General features: G+C 37.5%; 1 protein-coding gene across 1 annotated transcript in view; it reads right to left on the reverse strand.

Annotated features, from left to right (window-relative positions):
- LOC107595026 (transient receptor potential cation channel subfamily M member 3-like) overlaps positions 1–22294 on the reverse strand; it is a 93384-nt gene that overhangs the window by 26373 nt on the left and 44717 nt on the right. Inside the window, exons 7-8 of the mRNA XM_016285301.1 lie at positions 12155–12329; positions 10660–10783 (exon numbers count right to left, since the gene is read on the reverse strand). Of these exons, the coding sequence (XP_016140787.1) occupies positions 10660–10783; positions 12155–12329 (299 nt within the window). The remainder of the gene's footprint in view (positions 1–10659; positions 10784–12154; positions 12330–22294) is intronic.

Genomic DNA, 22294 nt, shown 5'->3' on the forward strand with positions numbered 1-22294 from the left:
ACCATGAAATGATGGCACATTTAGGGTGTGTGTGAGCTTGAGGAGGGGTGGCAGTGGAATAAAGAATTGGAGCACATCAGCGAGCTTAAATAACGGAACATATAATCCTTCAAAATGTCTTATAGTTCAGAACTGATGCATAAAAGTAATGGTGCTATGCTTAGGTCTTGTGTGGTGAGGTTCTGTGTGCACTATGAAGTCTTTTTGCTGCTGAAATTGATGAGTAACTGGAATGTAATCGTATCGAACAAGCACTTCATCTCCTCTACAAAGAGTATGGTGACGGCCAATTACTGAAATGACAGTTATTGATGACCCTGCTGTGACTAAAGAGGTGACCCAACTCTGTGTGTGTGTGTGTGTGCGTGTGATTGAGGCATGAGTGATATTGACCTTTACAATATGTCCCTGTACAGTATATGTCAATTTAACCCTTACAGTTTTCCTATAGAGAACAAATACTATGATATTATTAATGTATTAATTTTCTAAATAATAAATTAAATACATTTTCTTTTTGCATGTGTGTGTGTGTGTGTAAACTCCAAACAATCAACCTTAGTTCATCCAATAAATTAAGCGTTGGCGTTAGTTCTGGCAGGTCACGTGAGTCAAGCTTGCTTCAGCTGATCACATCTACCTATAGGAATACGACACCTATCGCGGCATTCCTATATAAGCTCTATTCAGTATTATTCAGCAGCTTTTCAGCTTGCTCCGGAGCAAATTAGCCTCCTCCATCCCCAGCTCCTCCTTTCGCACAGTCTGGACTTGGCTTTCTGATATTCCTTGCTAATCAGACTCCTTTATCTTGAATAAAGTGTTACACTTAAATATCATTAAGTACATTAATGATATCTGCCTTGTTCTGTTCTGTTAACCCTAGGGGGGTTATTATTGCTGCTCTCCCTGCTCATTCATGACAGGCTGCATGGATGGGCAGGGAGGTTTTTGCCCAGAACAGAGCCATACCGCCAAACCAAACTTTATGCTAAGTATCTATCATTTTGACGATAGTGGTCCTGACAGAAATACAATTAAAAAGTTTCATGTTTCCAAACAATGAAACTCAATGGGGTCCAAAACAACACTGTACCCCATTGGGGGAAAAAAATAAAGCCAAAAAGTGAGGGTTGAACAGACATGAGGTTGAATAAAATTGTTCCAAACTATGAAAGTCATTGGGGTCAAACACAACACTGTACCCCATTGAAAAAATAATAATTCAAGACAAAAAATAAAGGGAAAAAAAATTTTAAGGTTGAATAAATCATGACAGAATTCACTTTTTTGGATGAACAATGCTTTTAAATTCAACACACATCACTCAAACACAGCAGGAGAGAGAATCAGACACTGTTAGTTCTTTTAAAAATTTCATATCTATATCGAGTACACAGCTGACCTATGGGACATGTCTGTGATTTATGAGCATGTAGTAGCTGAATAGAACAGGTCAATAATGGATATTTAAATAATCTCCGTGTGCCTCAGAGGACGTTTTAACAACTAAAGCACCCATTCGCTGCTGAAAATTTTAACCAGGTTATTCCTCTACTAATATTAAGCTATATTTGAAAGATGGGTAATATTCTGCAGACATTACAGAGATCTTTAAATCCACCTTGACCAGGCTGTCATGTTTCAAATCAACCTCCATCATCTGAGTGCCAAAATGACTTCGGTGACTTTCGCCCCACTGCATTTACTCCAGTCATTGTGTGATTCTAGTGTTTTGAGAGACTGGGCAATGTGGGCGTCACAAACCTTAAGACCACCTTTCCACAACGGACCTCTAAGCACACACCTGCAAGCACAACTGCTCCATGTATGATGGCATTGCATTTGTCATCCTTATTGCACTTTGTTACCTAGACAACAAAAACTCATATGGCAAACGGCTGATGTTTACTTCATCTTGGCATTGATCACAGTCTTTCCCTAGACCCTAACAAACTTGCTGCAGTTAGACTAAGCAAATAACTCTGTCTTCCTAGACATCAGGAGCAACAGCCTTGAGGCAGTAAAGATCCACAGTCATTCGTAATACCACGAGTGTATCACCAATACACTATCAGAGCAATCATTAAGTCTGCATTCAACGCCTCTATTGAGGGGCTCATTAGCATCACTAATGGTTAGATAGCCTAGGGAAGAGGTGAGACAGCTTGCAACCTGGTGCTGGAACAACAACCTCTCTATTAATGCTATAGTAAAAAAAGAGATGATTGTTTACTTCAGATGGTCCAGAGCAGTTCATTACTCGCAGCGCATCAACAATGTGGCGGTGGAGATAACAGCAGCCTTAGGTTAATGGGTGTTCGCCATCACCAACAAATTGTCATTGGTCCTGAACGCCTCTTCTTTGTTGAAAACAACACAACAGTACCTCAACATCCTAAAGGGGCGTTCACAATGACATTGATTAAATCGCTGGAGGTCACAGTGTCTTTCAACTGACTGCTGGTTTCTAATAGCATTTCTTCTTAGTGGCAACTGTAAGAGGCGGCGGAAGGCGTCTTTATTTCCATTGGTAATCGCTGTGTTGCATCGCTGCTAATTTGCATACAGTCCAATGCTCACAGTTGATCATGCCACGCTGTCGGAAAGCTCTGCCAAACACAGTGTAAATTTCAGGAAAATGTGGCCGTAACAGTAAATATTGATTAGATACTGTTCTTACATGGGCTGGAATGAACTGTGACATAGAAGAGCATTTTTATCTGCCATTTGTGAAGTCACACAACGTTTTCGAGGCTAAATCAAGGCAAATGCTTCTCACAATCAAATTGATTGTTTTTAATTTGAAATCACAGTCAGAGTGATCTAGATCAATGTGTAAATTAAACAACGGTAAGTTACAGGTAGAATACACTTCTTTTTAATATGAACATGACTTTTAAAATCTGAGCAGATTTTCAAACACTAGGAATACACTTACAGACTTTGTAAATGATAATCATTCACTAAACAACCGAGTGAGTAACTGTCAGTTCTGTCTACTACATATGTCACTGTTGCTTCCTAAAGGAACTGTGTTTCTTTTTATCCGCTGCCAAGGGATGTGCTAAAAATGATTACTTTGATAGCAATTTAACTTTGATAGTCTGAAGCTAAAAAAAAAATCTGTCTGTGCCCAAAATAAACAACATGATTTTCTGCCAAATATACCCAAAATCTGCAGACTGGCTCTGACTTTTGGCATCAACTGCAAATAGTGTATTCCTGTTTTAAATCAGTGCTCTTATTGATGAAAAACAAGTTTATTTGGGAATGAGGCAAAAATACCTCTGGGTACCAGTAGCATTTATGTGGCCAGTCAACATTTTTTTTAAATTGAACTATTGGATACTTTCAATAAATTTGTGTTTAAAACTATCAGAACACACAGAACTTCCTTCAACTTGCATTAGAAAAGACCAAGAGCTCGTCTGAGAAATTTCTCTCCAGGTAGGACTGATTCAGTAACATTTTTTTACGTGGGGGATAACAAAAACTTTCAGCTGAAAAAGAATGAAAATGAATCAGGTTGTTTTGTCACTGTACACAAAAACTTTAAGGAATATTAAAAGGATATATTCTGTTTTAAATACAACTATATGTATTGACATTATATTTGTGACCCTGGACCACAAAACCAGTCGCTGGGGTATATTTGTAGCAATTGCCAAAAATACATTGCATGGGTCAAAATTATTTTTATTTTATGCCAAATATTATTAGGGTATTAAGTAAAGATCATGTTCCATGAAGATATTTTGTAAATGTCCTACTGTAAATATATTAAAACTAAATTTTTGATTAGAAATATGCATTGCTAAGAACTTCATTTGGACAACTTTAAAGGTGATTTTCTCAATAATTTGATTTTTTTGCACCCTCAGATTCCAGATGTTCAAATAGTTGTATCTCGGCCAAATATTGTCCTATCCTAACAAACCATACATCAATGGAAAGCTTATTTATTCAGATTTCATATTATGTATAAATCTCAATTTCAAAAAATGTACCCTTATGACTGGTTTTGTGGTCCATGGTCACATTTATTAGCAGCAATGTCACATTACTATAGAAAATAACACCAACTTGCCTCTCAGTTTGCAAACACTAAGGCAAAATGTGCTTATTTTATACTATATAAGTTTATATAGTTCTTGTTGATTGGAGGGTTTAAAACGGAACTGTGTGGGTCTTATATAAATTATTCACTGATTTTATACATGTACACTGTACACACGTTTTTCCTTGAGTTGAATATATTTTCTGTGGTATCAACAACAACATTCTGTCGATAGAATTGTAACTATATTACGGAATATTCCTTTAAGATCTCCCCATCCCCATTCCTCACCAGCTTCTACAGGTGCATCAAAGAAAGCATACTGACCTGCTGCATAAGTGTCTGTTATGGCAAATCCCCTCAGTCAGAAAAAAACCCTGCAGTGAGTAGTGAAAATAGCCCTGTCCATCACATAGGCTTCTCTTCCTGTTGTTAAAGGTAATCTCTACATTGAGAAGCGTGAAATTATGGCCAGCGGGAGCTACTGTAGGAAAAAAAGCTATGGAGTTTCTCTCCTGTTATGCACTATTTATAACTCCACACTATATTTCAATTTACAGAGATTAAAAAAAGAGAGCCTTTTCCCATGTGGCATCAAACCTTCCTGGAAATGTTCAGGTCACACTCAGTTCAAGTCAATACTAAACCTCATCTAAATATCTGGTTTGATACTTCAGCATCCCCTGTTTTATTAATCAGTCAAAACATCTGCAAGGAATGGTTTTTAATTAAAATCAAATTGAAATAGGATTCATCTGCGTAAAATTGATGGAAGCAATGAATTTGAATGTTAAGGACGAGATGGTGTGTACTGTAAGTCTGTATCTAACGCTCATTGGAGAGCTGGTGAATGCTGTTCTCGCTGTACGGTGGATTGCTTCATGCATCAGTGACCCAGGCCCATGGGCAAACATTCATCTTCATTTATCAGGGGCGAAATTTCCTTCCTCGCCCTCCCTCCACGAGTCCAGTGCTTTCACATCATGTTAGATCCTACTGCAGCGCTCTACTCACTGTTCCTCACATCTGCCAGGGGTTCCTCTGTCTGTCAGCTGTCCATCCACTTGTTCACCCATATAGTCACTGACCCGTTCGGCATGTTGCCGGATGCGACTCCATCTTTCCATCCATCAACATCAGCTGAGTAGTGTTGGGTCGTTCTTGAACAATTCGTTCATTTTGAACGAATCTTTAATGTGACTTGGGAAGAACGAGTCGTCTCGGGGAGTGATTTGTTCAGTCGCGCATGCGCAACATCCTATAGGTTCTGTACTGGAATTAGTCAAGTAGTTCACCTGTTTCGAGTCTTCGGGTTTTTCGAGTCATTCGTTCATCACGTGACAGCCCCATAAGTTTAACCAATGCAGTCTGAGCCGGAAAGAGAATTGATTAGTTCATCTCTCGAGTCTTCGGGTTTTTCGAGTCGTTCGTTCATCGCGTGACAGCCCCATAAGCTTAACCTATGCAGTCTGAGCCGGAAAGTGACTTAATAATAATAACCAACTCTTTACTACCTTTGTTACAACATTCAGTGTTATGGAAAAGAACCATACTGACAGAAATTCACACATTTATAAACTGTAAGAAGTAAAAAGCTACAATTTGAGACCAGAAACGCATCACGTAATTGTACACTCTAAAAAATGCTGGGTTAAATATAACCCAGCGCTGGGTTGAAAAGGGACAAACCCAGCTATTGGGTTGTTTGACCCAGCGGTTGCATTGTTTTGAATCCAACCGCTGGGTCAAAACAACCCAATAGCTGGGTTTGTCCCTTTTTAACCCAGCATTTTTTAGAGTGTAAGAGTAAATAACAATTATAATAATTATGATAATAGTAATAATAATAACTAGCACCCGTTTGTAAGGAAGCTTGTAAATGAACTAATTTCTCTATCCAATGCTGTCACGTCACGTGACAAAAGAACGAATGATTCGAAAGACTCGAGAGATGAACTAATCAATTCTCTTTCCGGCTCAGACTGCATTGGTTAAAGTGTATGGGGCTGTCACATGATGAACGAACGACTCAAACCTGAACTTGTCAGATAAGAGGTGAGGTGAGCTAATCATAGACTGAAGACCCAGGTAAACAATTAATTCATCTTTTCTGTTTCTTATAGCAGTTTTGTATTGTTTGTAGTGTGATCAACTTTTGCGTTAGTAGACGTGTTAGGGAAGTAACACGTAACATTTTAACTATATTTTGCTAAAATGAACGAAATGACTCGAAAAAAGATTCATTCATTTTGCTGAGCGAGACTCAAAGGTCCGAGTCGATAAAATTATCCAAACTTCCCATCACTACAGCTGAGAAATATATCATCCCCTGAAACGTCACTCTACTTTCTTTCAAACTGTGAAAAATAATGACTGTTGTCAAGCAAGTTTCCCAAGACAGTCCCTCCATTGGTCATTAAGTCCAGCCCCCCTACTCACATTATTGGTTATTGCCATGGGATGCTAAAACCAAACAGAAAAATCAACCAATGAAAGGCTTACTTGCAGCTGATTATCGCACAGTTCTCTGGAATACTTGGTTCTGATTGGTCAAAAGCACCACCCAGCAGTTCGACATTTCCCAGAGCCTACCTACAGTACGGCAACATATGGTAAAATCAAATCTAAATATTGTTTCATGACTCGAGTGACGTCACCTTCAGAGGACTTTAGTATTAATATTTGCAAATTGAATACATTGTAACTTGTTTTATTTAGTGTGTACAAAATTCTAAAAAACCCCAATTCCATCTCAAATCAATATTGCATGTCCACGTACTTATTAGTGAGTAGCTAATCATTATGGCAAAATAAACTATTTCAGTGTAATAGAAGGCCCTTTAAAATCCTTTTTACACACCTCAGCAAGTGCTAAAACGTTTCCTAGAAGAGGCTATTGAAATGCTTTGGTTGGAGGGAAAACTAGCAGTACTTCTCTGAGCCATCAGAAACATGAAAAACAAGAAAGATGCTCAAGGAAAACAGAATGAGAGCGATAAATAGACAGAAAGGCTGTCAGTCTGATTAATTTAACCATCCCTCCCTTGGTTGCAGGAACAAAGACCTCCACAGTAGGAAAGAGATTAAGAATGGAGTTCAGTCCTGAATAAGAGATGGAATGCCTACTGCAGAGAAGAGCAAAAGACTGACATAATGCTTCTTTTATGTGTCAAGTGCCAATTAATCTCACACAGAACAGAAATACTGAATTCCTGAAAGGAACCTAATCTAATCTAATCTAATCTAATCTAATCCATTTGTAATTAATTGTAGTTTGCCAAATCTGGAGAGGTGTAGTCAGGTCATGTACTGAGAGGCAGGAGGTTATGGAAGCCTGTCCTGTCGGGTTCAGGTTAAACATCTGCTCAGGTGCTTCAAAGGAACAGAGTTGAATGAAGACACCTCCCTACAGGTCTCATTATCCCGCTCTTGATTCACCACAGAACACAAGCTCGTCCGAGTGGAAGCATTATTCGCTTATTCTCATTTCTCAGCACTTTTTTTCTTTTTCTTACCTCACATTTTTTTTGCTAATCAGGAGCCAAATTACCAGGGTTCAGTATTTGTTAATTACATTTAAATGCTGTTGAGAAAGTATTTGGAATGACAAGAGGGTGAGCAATTTTTTTTCCCTTTAAGAAAGTGGAGAAAAGCAAAAACAAATATAATATTTCTAAAATCTATTATATGAAACATTCATAAAGTTATGGAGCATGTCCTCAACTTGAGAAAATAAACGCTATACCACACATGAATGAAATTTTTATCAGCGTATATGTTCCTCAAGGCATATTTTGTACCTAAATGCAATATATACGAATGAATGTAGGCCTATGCATGGTGGCATCAGCAATAGCCCACAAGCTCAAGTTACAACCAACACGAGAACTTGTCAACTAGCAGCTCGGGGGCCAAAAACTGCCCTGTTAAGCATTCTTATACAACCCATCGATTGATTTCGATAAATCTCTGCTGCATTGCTAAATGCATCAGAGAATCTCTGTGCAAATCTCAGCAGTGAGTTCTAAAGTCATCTATATTTGTCTGTTAGCAGCCTTCAGTCCATAACCAGACCAAAGCGAGCACACGTTTGTTCTGTACAGCTACTCAGGTTTTATTTTAAATGAACTTCGGATATCATTATCCAACCAAATGTGTTTATGCAAATAGCATTGCGGCAGTGGAATGAAATACTAGCTACTTGCCGAGTACTGCAGAGTATTCTGCATACTTTTATATAAAAAACACATTATGCAACAATACACAAGTATTTTGCATTTCTCATAAAAATTTGGTCAAGCATTTGTCAAAAGGATACATTAATGGGTCACAAAAAAAGTGAGGTTAACGCTAAGATCTAGTTTATCCATCGAACTGGAAATGGAAGATCAAGTCAGCTGCATTGCATCATGGGACATAGCATTCCAAACTGTAAGCTGTTGTACAATACACATTTTGCCAAATCTAGTAAGTATGCATACAGAAAACATATGTACTGTGTACAGTAAACATACTAGATATATCATAATAATAGTACACATGTATGAACATAGCAACAAAACTCGGGTACTCTGATGCATTTTATATACTCCTACACTATTTTTTTTAGGTTACTGTCTTCAAATAAAACTGCTAATATACAATAATTACTCTGAAAAATGTTTGGCAAAGACTGTCTTCAAAGACTGCCAAAGGCACCTCTAACACACATTCACTCGATCTTTCTAATCACAGTTGTAAATTGTAAGCATTTGTTCCAATCATCAAGCATGGAAATACTCCCATTGGCTTGTCCTTAGTGGAAATACAGCAACAGAGAGCAAAAGAGGAGATCAAGCGCTGAGCTCAACTGCGAGATGAGTGCTGTGGACTAAAGATGTCTAGCTCCCAAACACACATGCTGCACTCATCTGCCAACACATCAGACACCCCACTGAGCATAAACGTACATATTTGTGCAAATCAGTGACAGATTATGATGTACACTCTCAGAAGAAAGGTGGAGCTCAGGTACAAAGCTGTCATTGGGGCAGTGCTAAAGCTAAAAGGAACATCTTTGTATCTTATTTACCCCTAAATTGTACATTCTAGCACATAAAAAGGCACGTATTAGTACTTTTAAAGGACATATCACTACATGGTGTATATATTAGAACTTTTGAGATGGTACCGCTCCACTGACAGTTTTTGCTGAGAGATTATGTGTGTTTATTGGTATATTCACACTGGTTTCATGCTAAATCTTCAAACTGTGCTGAGACAAATAAGCTCTTTTATGTAACTTTTTTTTAAAAATTTGCTTCCTTTTCAGATTTAGCTGCGTCTCAAAGGCTTTGTGATCTCACTTTTGAGTCATCAATAAAACATACTCAAGTGGGTAGCATGTAAACTAAAGCCAATGTGCTGTACTCAAAACCAAGCTCTCACCTTCAACAAAAAAAGTTTGCATCTGAACACAATTGCATTTAAGCCAATCCAGCATATAAATACACAGGCTTAAGTAAATTGTCATATGGTGTGTGGGTACAAAGATTCATATCTACGTTTGAGAAGGTCATCTTAATAATGAGGATTAACACATCAACAGCTACAGATCATACTTCACAGTGGAAATGCATGCATAAATAACACTGAAAAAATAGTTATACAATCAGTTTATTAAAACAAAAACATGGTGTGCACATACACAAAAGAACACATGCACAGACAATGAGTGAAACCACTACAATGACTAAAAGAAGAACAAAAGCATTCATAATTTAAAGAACAAACACAAAAATCACTTTGAGGATGTATGATTTAATGATTGAAAACAATATCTGAATATACAAACACAACATTGAAATTTAATTTCTATTACATTGACATACAATGACAAGTAGAAAAACATTTTGCATGCAAATCATGGCTCTACGAGCCTATATAGATTCTACTCGATAGAGTTAAAAAATATGAAAGCATGCTGAGATTAAAGTAGGATATGTTTCTCCTGGCAACACTTAAGTTGATTGTTATAACTCTTTTTTTGGGGTATTTCAGGACATTCTGGAAGTAATGGCCAACAGGGGAAGGATAAATGTGAACTGAGAGCTTTTAGATGAGCTAACTGGAAAGTGCACTCTAATTGAAAAGTCATACAGATTAGGGTGTCGTCAATCTGGTGAATAATTTAACAGAAGAGTGGTGGATTCAAAAAGATGACAAGTTTTTCATGATATAATATCAGTAGTATGTAAGAATAGTTTTACATTCCGTGCATCAGGGAGATGAAGAGAGTGTATGTGTGTGAGAAGCTGATGTGAAGAGATGGTGTCGGGGCCTGAGGAAATGTACTTCATGCGGGCTGCAGAGGTAGTGACATTTATCAGCCCCGAGCTGAAGGGGCCACTTTACACGCATCTCTGACTGTCTGATAGAATAACGGCATGCTGACATGGAGAGGAACTGTGTGGTAGAAAAATCTCCTGGCTTTATTGTGGGTTCACCCTCGTACAAAAACTCTAAGTACGGCAAAAAGGCTCTAGAGGAATGTCTTTAAATCTGTCAGATCAGGGGGGGTTAATAATTACGACTTTCACAGTCACACTGCACACACTCACCAGTTCTTTCTTCTTCATGCACTCCATCAGAATGATGAAGAGATGCTGGGCCTGCGTCCGGCTGTATGTAAATGTCTTCTGAATGGTGACTAGTAACTGGTCTCTCAAAGATTCGTTTATGATTCTAACATGTAGTCAGAGAGAAAGATGAGACTGGGATATCACAGCAAATCATTTATGCAATGAAAACATTCCAACAGAGCGCAACAGCAGGTCTCCGGAAGGAAAAATCCCATTTGTTTTCTCCATACAAACGGCTTTCTAATGATAACATTAAAATCGCAATTAGAACAAAATCACAAAAGACCCACCACAGCTCACGTTGAACTTCTTTTTTCTTTTTTTTTATTAAACATCTAAAATAAATAAATAAATAAACTGTTTAACATCTAAATTCTCTATAAATAACTATGCTACCCTTAATTCTGAAGAGAAATTGTCCTTGGAGATCCTTGAGAAATGAGAACAGCAGCAAAATAGCTCAGCAGTAACCTCACAATATACTGCAAATGTCATAAGTTGGCCTTTTTATATATTTTGTCTATGTTTAAATGTTTTACAGTAACTGATAAACATTACGGCCATGAACCAACTAAAGATTTTGTATAAATGTAAATATTTTGCATTAAATGGTGAAGATTTGGTCTGTGAATTGACAGAAATTTTAACTAAATACTCACACAGGTTCTGAGATCAATTGTGATTAATTATGTTAAGTTAATTTAAGTAAAGTTCATCGATCAAATACAATATCATTAATTTATTTGTATATTTTGCAGTAAATGCTAAAAACGTTAAAAAAATAGTGATTAATCATATTAGGTGTGTTTAATTGTAATTAATAACACATTGAAACATTGACATTTTAAATCATCAATATATGCATACAAAAGAATTGGAGAAGTGAAATAAACTGATGTGGTAATTATTTTGTGAAATAAGTAACACAATTAACACACAATGTGTTAAATAATAATTATTAAAAGTTAATTATTTTTAACATATAAAAACAGTTCAAAATTAATTGCAGAAATCTAATACATATATATATATATATATATATATATATATATAATCATTGGCTATAAATCAATAGTTCCATATTATTAAAAAAATTATATTTAAAAATAAAAAATTTAAATTTTCCTATAATTTGCAGTGTTTTATGGGATGAGTAGTTCATTAGTTACGTTTAGTTCATTAGAAAAAAACAAAAACAAAAAAACAACAACATTAGGCACATCTTTTCTTTATCTCCAATTCTACATTCCTTTTTGTAACTGTTTGTAACATTTGTGATTAATCTCAGAGCTGGTTGGTTTGGTTCATGTCTTCGAAGTGCCTATGGAGAAAATAAATGCGGAAAAAACTGCTGAAAAAGTGGGTGCTTACTGTTGCGCTCTATTCTGTGCTACAGTTCAATCTTCATCTATATGTAAAAGAAAATTCATATCTTCTTGTACTGTTACAGTGGAGAGAGATAAAGCTCACATACCCGCCCTCCTCTGAGTACTTATGCCCAAAGGCCAGGATGTCAGAGGCACGACCGCTGCCGTCACACACCACCACGGGCACAGGAGGAGTGTCTCTCAGGTACTCAAGCACGATAGAGATCACATTAGGACCCCCCTCCACTATCAGAGCCACCACTGGAACACCCTGTCCGATCCCTGCGGAGAAAACAGAAACGTGAGCGAGAAAGGGTGTATGTGTGCGGCCGCGGGGCTGCTTGTTACAAGGAAAACCAATCAAAAAGATTAAAGGTGAAGTGTGCGCTTTTTTTCCTCCTCTCCCAGTTTAATGTGCAGAGACAACTAAAGGTAAGCAATTCATATAGAGTGTAAACACTGTGCTTATGTGGAGCTTTGTTTGTTTGTTTGAGCAGTCTGATATTTGTGTCTGACTTAACCAGTGGTGCGCATTTTGCTCAGCACTACCTATAATAAGCTATTTACAAGGAATTTATTGCTTTGAAGACAAGCAGAGTGGAAAGAGCAAAAGGGGTGCTGGGAGTGTTTGGAAAAACAATTATTACACACTTCACATTTAAAGTTGTGTTAGTTCACCCAAAAATGAAAATTCTGTTCTTATTTATTCAGCATTATGTGGTTCCAAACCTTTAAGGCTTTCTTTTTTCTGTGGAACACAAAATAAGTTATTGTGACAAAGAAAGTATGTATGTGTAGGTAAAGTAGTCATTTTTGCATGAACAAAAGGAAAAGGAAAAGCATATAAAATAGAAGTTAGAGTCATTTTGGCATTCAGAGGAACAGATTATTCTGCTGAATGGCTGTTGTGACTGACCCTTTAGACATCCTTATCATAACCCAATTGTGTCTGTCAACATAACACCCGACATCCTCTTAACCGCAATGAAGAGAAGATATTCCTCATGAGACACTCCACAGAGAGAGAAAGTGCTTCTATTTTCTAACACAACACAGCAGAGCATCGTGACACATCTGTTCATCACCAGTCTGTCTACGTCACTTTCAACGCAATGACGCATTCTCGTGCCTACTATTTTAGCTTCAAAATACATTTGCTGCCCATTAAATTACATCACATTTCAATTTTAAACTTATATCAAACAGACTTATTGCCTGAAATTATGAGTTATTGAAAATCTGTTACAAAGAATATTTATTCCACAGCATTTACACTCTGCTTACATATGAAACAAACTCTCTCACTGGTGTTGCTGTAAATGATAAGAACAGTGTTTTAGACTGTTTCAAATTGATAACTTGTTTTTCTGAACTACTCATAAGTTAAATTTTTGGAATCAAGCTACACTGGTCTTGCTTTATTCTTTTGATCCACTATAAAAACTTTATTTGTTAAAAAAAATAAAATAATAATAAATTATTTGTTAATTATACTACATTTTTGCATGTAGCCTGAAACTGTTAATGGGCAGTCCTAGCCTAATGGATAGAGAGTTGGATTTGTAACCCAAAGGTCGTGGGTTTGAGTCTCAGGTCCGGCAGGGATTGTAGGTGGGGGGAGTGAATGATCAGCACTCTCTTCCACCCACAATACCACGACTGAGGTGAGACCCTTGAGCAAGGCACCGAACCCCCAACTGCTCCCTGGGTGCCACAGCATTGGCTGCCCACTGCTCTGGATGTGTGTTCATGGTGTGTGTGCACTTGGATGGGTTAAATGCAGAGCACAAATTCTGAGTATGGGTCGCCTCACTTCACCTTCACCTGAAACTGTTCTTGCCATTATTTCAGAGTACACAGTGTTTTTAGTGCACATTGAAACGCAAATTTTATTCTGCTGTGTAAGTACACACTGAACAATCAGATCGTTTCTGCATTCATTAATCAGCTGCAATTGTCAGCTCTTGGTTTAATTAACAGGTGTGCATGCATTGGGAGAGGACCTGTGAGATAGCAACTGAACATGACAAAGACAGATCAGTCCTACTTCTGCACTCTGACTCTTTCCTACAACTTGATGAGTACAAGTTATGATGTTGTGACTATAATTCAAAAAGCATGTTACACCCAGATCCTTCTACCATTGCTTAAATTATGCAAAGTGAGATAAAGAAAGAGGGAAGGAGAGAGGTACACCAGATCCACATGTGCTGTCATCATTGTGCCTAAAATGGGTACGGTTACATAAAGTGTCTATTTTTAGCAGCACACTGACTTCAAAAGAAACTGCTGCTCAGCTGGTATAGAAATCAGAAACAGTGGGATTTACTTCTTCACTCCAAACCTCTTCCTCCCACTGTTATCTCTCCACGTCTCTTGTTTTCTCTCTTTATCATTTTCTGTTTTATTGAGGTAATATTTATTGATCAGCGAGCCCTTCTGCCATTATATTTGTGGGCTTCCAGGAATGCTCGGTTGTTTCCTCTCACTAACACACACACACACACTCACACACACACACACACACACACACACACACACAGCATGGCTGGCACTCTGTCTAGACTAGCTCTTATGTTACAACAGGATAAGACATATATTATTCATCTGCCATCTATTTATGTTCTCAAAATGTTTTAAAGTCATGGACAAGGTCTTTTTCTTTTTAAATTTTTTTTATGATATATAATATCTTTTATGATATTTCTTAGTCCTACTATTTACTACATGGCATTTAAACCATGAATTTATGTATTTGTACAGCGCTTACGGCATTTTTATTCTAGCAACCTAGTGTTAATATATTCTCTGATATTTCTGCTGTAAACACCAGCTCAGACCATGCAGCATGGATTGCGATGCTGGTCCAGGCTGGTTTATGTTGGTTTGGTGGTGGTCTAACTAGTGGACTAACATAGTCATGTTGTTTACCAGAACAATGCTGGCCATCTTTATTGGGATCTATCATATATCTTGATAATCTATCAAGGTGCAAGCCCCGCCCACATCTGAATATAAATACATTTATTCAGTGCAACACACACACAGATATACACATACAGTCTTCATTCCACAGACCTAATCTTTATGATGATACTGATTGTCCAAGAAAATCTTAAGCCAGTTAAAAAGCCTGGTGGGAAAACCAATATCCAAAACATAACATATGCTAGTCTTTTCAGCAGGGATACACTGTAACCACAGGCACTGTAGCAGATGCTAGGAGAAGTTAATTGGGGGACAAAAGTAATATTGGCCAAAGGTTTCCAATTTGGGTGTGAAGACCAATAAAACATGCTGTCACAAGTCTCAGAGAGAGAGAGAGAGAGAACGACCAGTAAGAAGAGAAAATTAAATGATTAAAAAGCAGATGAGTGTTTGATTGTGCTATTTTATTTTAATCTCATTCAACCCTAACCTTTCTTTCCAACAAGCCTCAGCAGGTTCCAAAGAGCCTTTGAAAACAATCTAGGTGGGCAGGGGTGACAGTGTTTGTTCTAATGGCTGATATCTTCATCTGCCAACTACATCAGTGGCCAAAGAAAGTAAACAACTCAAAGGAAAGTAATTTTTTGAATCTCAGTACAGTCATTTGCCATTTAATCAGAGAATGTCAGACGTGTACCCAGCAGCAAGTCAAATGACTTCTTAAAGCTTCTATTAATATTATCAAAAACCTAATTTTCTTTAGCAGATCATCTATTAAAAAGGAAGAAATAAAGTTTGTTATCTCTCATTTCAGATCAGATCCATTCAGAAGCATGATAACGATGATGCTGGAAATAACTGGAGGCTTTTAGTAGTTAAACAAAAACTTACTCTGGCTGTAAACAAGATTTTAAAAGTTAGACTTGTTCAGTTTGAGAAACCGCTTTCTGTAACCGATCCCCCTGCCAAGCACTTGATGGTTCCCCTGCTATGTTTCAGACACCCACAGTGATGAGTCCTGCGCCTCCAGCGAACTCCATAACCTCTTCACATTTACCCATTGACCTACGGCACCACCACGAGAGGACGGCAGGCCCGGCATTAATAGAACATGAGCCCCTGTGCTCCGGGAGAGGAGGATGAGGAGGTGAGGGTGTTATGGAGACAGGGACGAGTTCATTTGTATGCCCCCTGCCAAGCATGTAGATGGGAGATGAATCTCAATTTTTTTAGACCCGTGGAAAAAACGGGCAGTTTATTGTGCGTCACTCTCAATCTATTTCATTTACACCTTGTGTGAACAATCCTATCCCTTGCCTGGCAGTGACAAATGCGGTTCATTTATTTATTCAAGAGATTAAACACAACAGCTAGACACAAGATCCATGTCCAAAACTGGTATGATGTGTGATTGTGAATATAACTGCCAAACAAACAATGATCAAGAACTCAAAGTGAGGAAAAAAACATTTACTATTCATTGTGTGGGCTAAACTTTGATTTGGTCCAGAGTTTTCTATCCTTCCACAACTCCAATAACTGAAAATACTCACATTACAAGCCTGTTAGACTGTATATCATCATAGTCCTTACAGCACAGAAAATGTCAGGTAGAGTATAACGCTAAAAAAATTAAAGCATTCGAAAATGACAATGCTATCATTATTTACTCATCCTCATGTCAATCATGTTGAATAATGACTTAAATATCAATGTGTTTGTTACACAAATATATATGGCTTTAGAAAGCTTTATGCTCACCAAGGCTGCACTTACTGGATCAAAAATATCGTTGTGAAATATTATTACAATTTTATATATCTGTTTTCTATTTTCTTTTTTAATAATTGAATTGAATTAATTTATTCCTATGATGGCAAAGCTGATCACATGATCCTTCAGAAATGATTCTAACATGCTGATTTGCTGATCAATACTGAAATTGTGATACATTTTACTTGATTTTTTGATTAATATGTAAGTTCAAATTTAATATACATGTATATTAATAATATATAAGTTCATAATTTATTTAAAATAGAAATATCTGGTAACATTATTAATGTCTTTAATGTCCCTTTTGATCAGATGAATCCCTCCTTGCTGAATAAAAGTCTTTCTTTCTTTAAAAAAACAAACAAACTTTTGAATGCAAGTCATATGGACCAAATCATGATGTTTCTTTTTTCTTTTTACAGACTGTTGTTATGGAAAAGATTTTTAAAAATGCATGTTTGGAATGACATGTGGGTGAGTACTGACTGTTCCTTTTATTTGCTGATAAATATTTAAAGGAATATTCTAGATTTATAAAAGTTTGTGGCATTGACAGACAATGTTTTCAATTCGTCCCTTAGTTGGTAAAAACATACCAAGAAAAAAATAAATAAATAAAGTGATGCACGATGAAAAGAAAAAAGTACATCAGAGGGTTTAAAACAAAAATGTGAAAGCTTGTATTTTTGTAAAAGCAATAACATTAATTATTCAGTTTAAAAAGTTTATTTTATCTCTGCTATTGTTTAAATAGTCATTTTGTAGTGAGATTATGTTTTTATTAAGATGAACCTCTGGTTATGCATTATTGATATAATTCTTATGAGTGGAGTTTACTCCATGTAAACAGATTCTATGAAAAGGTTAGTAATTGAATCTATTACACTCATGTTAAAAGTTATTGTATAGTTTCAAACTAGTTATATATTTTCTGTATACTTGCCCCCACAGGCTTCCATTATAAGCGCAACGGCTATTGTACATGCATTTTCCTGTTTTTACAAACTGATTGAAAATATATTGTGCAAATCGACAAGATTTGTATCAACAGCTTCCTGGAATCTTTCTTTAAGAGGGTAAAAACACTCCAATTGTATAAACCTTTAAAGGGATAGTTCACCCAAAAATGAAAATTCTGTCAGTAATTACTCACCCTCATGTCGTTTCAAACCTGTAAGACCTTCGTTCATCTTCGGAACACAAATTAAGATATTTTTGATGGAATCTGAGAGCTTTCCGATCCTGCATAGACAGCAATACAACTTAAATGTTCCCAAGTCCAGAAATGTAGCAAAGAGATCGGTCAAATAATCCATGTGATATCAGAGGTTCAACCGTAATTTTACGAAACTATGAGAATACTTTTTGTGCACAAAAGAAAAAAAAATTACGACTTTATTCAACAATTTGTCTCCTCCGCATCACCCTGTAGCGCCTTTTTGGAGAATATCAGCTGGACGTAAACAGCCTATGCTGTTCCTGTGTCAGCTGCATCACGCCGGATCTGTTTCCTACATTGTTGTGATTTGATGTTTTAAAATATATATTTTTTTAAACATTCTTGTCTGGTCAATACAGCAGCTACTGCTCCAGTATGCTAATGTGATGGGACCCGCAGAGACCAGCAGCATGGAACAAAATCCAGAAATAAACCAAAGTAAAAAGACCAGCTCATCATCTCATCACTTGGAGACCCAGTTAGTGCAAGGGAAAGCTAAAACAGGTTTCTAGGCTACAAACACCATCGGCCGCACAGTTTGACGTGACTTTTAATCAGGGTGTGAATATGACTGGATAAAGCGTTGAATAAAAGGTGAAATTCATTCAAAATGAATAAAAAAAATTAGAATATTAATTTACATGTTCATGAAATTATGGCTATGCACAGAACTCGAAGGGAAAAATTTATCAGGGATGAGTGTAGGATGATGATGCATCAATCAATATATTATTAAAGGTGACCTATTATGCCTCTTTTACAAAATCCCCAGAGTGTGTATGTGAAGTTTTAGCTCAAAATACCCTACAGATAATTTTTTATAGCTTGTTGAAATTGCCATTTTTAGGGTATAAGCCAAAACGCGCTGTTTTCTGTGTTTGTACCTTTAAATGAAAATGAGCTGGTGCTCCTGCCTCCCCTTTCAGAAGAGGGTGGAGTTTCTAGAGCTCGTGCACTGGCATGCCAGTAATAACAAAACACTCTCTCACGCACTGAAAATGTCAGAAACTGCTAGTAGCGGTGTTAGTAGTATATGTGTTCGAACCGGTGTCGTGCCAAATTCTGCACCCTGCCAGATTATTTATGAATTACACAGACAGGGAGCACGGCGCTATAAAAATAACAACAAAGCTGGTCTCATGGTGCCATTGCGTGTTAACACGAACTTTATAAGTCCCAAATATGATTATGAGCTAGACAAATTCAAGCGGTCGAATTCACATTGCTTTCATATGCAATTTTTAACTACCACATTCCTATTCACGATCATTCTGGTAGCGCGTGAAGGCAGCATCAGTGAAAACAGACAGACAATGTTAGCTTTAGCAACATTAGCCTTACAGAGTGCCAAGAAGCTCTTTCAGAAAGGCAGTTTGGAAAACAAAGGCGTGATACTTACTTCTTCTAGATGGCGTAACGTTAGCTGGATCATGAACAGTTGGCACGGCTCCATCCTTCAGGAGCAACTTTTGTGCAAAACCTGCTTTATACTGACCCTCATTCACAAAGCAGTCCAGTGTAAAATGATTTGCGCAGACATAAACTAATTTCTGTAGAGTTGAGGGAGCATCGGGTCCAAAACTTCAACGAGTACCTCGGACACGGGTCGGGTTCGGTATTAGCGGCCTTGGGTCTTGGGTAATTTAAAATAAACATGCTTTTGCCAAATGGACCTGATTAGACCCGAATTCTTTTAAACTATCCCGAATGCGTAGGTTACTTTCACTTTCGTGATAAGAGAGGAACGCACATAGAAAAGGAGCATACGTTCGTAATCCCCGCACACAGACACCATCTTATAGATATGAGATCCATCAGGAAAATCCACTCGCTTCATTATGCTGCGTGTTCATGCAGGGATTTTCTTTTTTGTGTGCAGAAGCCTTTCGCCGTAGATCAGGTTGCAGACAACAGCAAATCCATGATTAGGCTATCGATTTATTTTTTATCAAACTATCACGTTTATTTTTCAAATCCACTGGTCACAATTGAAAGCGGAGCTCAGAAATACCTTGTATCCATCAGGCAGGCACTAATATAAAGTAACCTAATAATAAATTGAATAAATGTTAAATAAATCAAAGTAATGGAGAAGTGGCCAAATCAGTCAACAGGACACTGGGATTTTTCCTGACTGACTGCGGGGCTGCAGGCTGTACACATGTCAATGCCGTTTACGTTCGTGCCCAGTCGGGTTCGAAAATAAATGCCCTCGGGTCATGTCAGACTCGGGTCTAATTTCATCGGGTCTGTCTCGGGTCTGGTTTTTCTTTTAAAAAAATTAATTTATGCACGTCGGGTTCGGGTAAGAAGTGATTCGGGTCGGGTACAGATTTTGTGACCCGAGAAGACCTCTACTGTGAACTCGCTTAGGGCGGTTCTATGTTAAAACGGCAGTGTCTGTCAAAATTCGTGGGCGGGGCCTGTGGCTAATGTGACGCAACATTAGCACCAATGCTAAAAATATGCCATTGGGAGACACTGCTTATTATTTATGGGGATTAAAAAAAAGGAGTGGGTGGATTTTTATCATTATAGGGTGGTTGTGTACACACACTGCCAACACACATTTATGTCCAAACACCTTGCAAAAGTGAATTTTGCATAATAGGTCCCCTTTAAGGCAAATAAGAATAAAATTTAATATTTTGAATATAAGGGATAAGATGACCCCCAACCTGGGGCAGGAAGCCCCCAGGCTAAACTTATCCCAACTCTCACCTGATTTTTGCAGAATATATAAATATTCTAATAAATATTAACTCAAATACAAAAATTCAATAAAATCCCAGTCAAAGAGATGCATATGAATTACATCTGACATTTTATGTATACACTATGAATTATATATTTTATATACATTTTTAATTCAAGAGATGATATTACAGCCAACAGGTTATGATGAATAATGGAGATGCTTGAAATATATCTAATTCACAGAATTATTAAATAATTCTGAGGGGGGTTTCTTAAAGCAACTATCTTTCACTTTTAAAATTAAAATCAGCAAGAACCAGCCTGCAAGATGGGGAATGGTGTTGTATGGTTTGCATATTGCTACTTTATTTGCATAAATCCTTGAGTGAATCAGTTGCTAAATTAGTTGCTATACCAATAAACAACGCCATCAGTGGCCGCAAATCATTATTACTGAATTCATCCCTGTTCAGTAGTCTGCAATTTCTCAACATCCATCCTAAATCACAACGGACGCTTTACTCTATTCCCCATGTGAACTGGGGATTAACTGCTGATTCCAATCAAACTGCACCTAATTGTGCACAACTGAATTGATTCTCACATCACATCTTATCCTGCAAGGAAATCTTCATTGCATCCTGTGCATGCTAGTCTTTCCCTCATCTGCGAAACACTCAAAAAGCCCTCCTCATTAGCCCAACAACAGCAAGCACAGCTCCGTAATTCATTTTAATCCAGCATCGCAGCAGTGCTTGTCAGACTGTGAATATGTAAGCCGGCCCGCAGCCTGCCGCAATTCTTCCAAAACAAAGAGATTTGATTCCATGTTTGAGGGTCTCTGTAGCTCTGTGAGCCTTATGGTGATGGCTCAGAGTGTTATTGATGTTCTTCTAGTGTTCGAAAGGACAGGTAATAAAATAAAGAAATGAGCTCTGCTCAAAGCCAGAGCAAACACCACCATCACACAGCTGATGCAACAGAGAGAGAGAGAGAGAGAGAGCTGCAGGCTGAGATACGGCTCAGATATATGAAGCTCCTGTCATGAGTGTGATGTCAGAATAAACTGGTCTTATCGCAGTCTGAATATGTGTTGTGAATGTGTCACGGGATGATTTAATGAGCTTAAACATGTTTCATCTGTTCGGCTTACAGGGCTCAAACATGTTTGAAATCTGAAATTTCCACATGCTAGAGGGTTGGATGCGCTTTCTCCAAGAGTAGCTTTTGCCTGTTTAAATGTCAAGGCACTTGTCGCTTTAAATGCTGATTATTTTAAGTGATCCGTTTACATGCAGCTTCCTATAAATGAATCAACGTGGGTGAGGCTGGTGTCATTTTTGATGTGAATGATGACGCCTGAGCGTCCCTTTGACTTCCCAGCCCCCTCTATTACTCCAGGCATAGGATGACAAAGGGAAGTCCACAGGTCACATGACAAGTGAGGGAAGTCAAACTCTGGCTCACTTCCTGTTGACATTGCTCTGTATGTGGCAGGTTTATGAAATGGCTCATTTGATGCTGTGGAAAAGTGTTGCTGTGTTTATGTAAAAAAAAAAAATAATAATAATAATTTTTATATATATATATATATATATATATATATATATATATATATACAGAGCGG

Source organism: Sinocyclocheilus grahami, unplaced genomic scaffold, assembly GCF_001515645.1.
Source record: "Sinocyclocheilus grahami isolate Dianchi unplaced genomic scaffold, SAMN03320097.WGS_v1.1 scaffold195.1, whole genome shotgun sequence".
Lineage (NCBI taxonomy): Eukaryota > Metazoa > Chordata > Actinopteri > Cypriniformes > Cyprinidae > Sinocyclocheilus > Sinocyclocheilus grahami.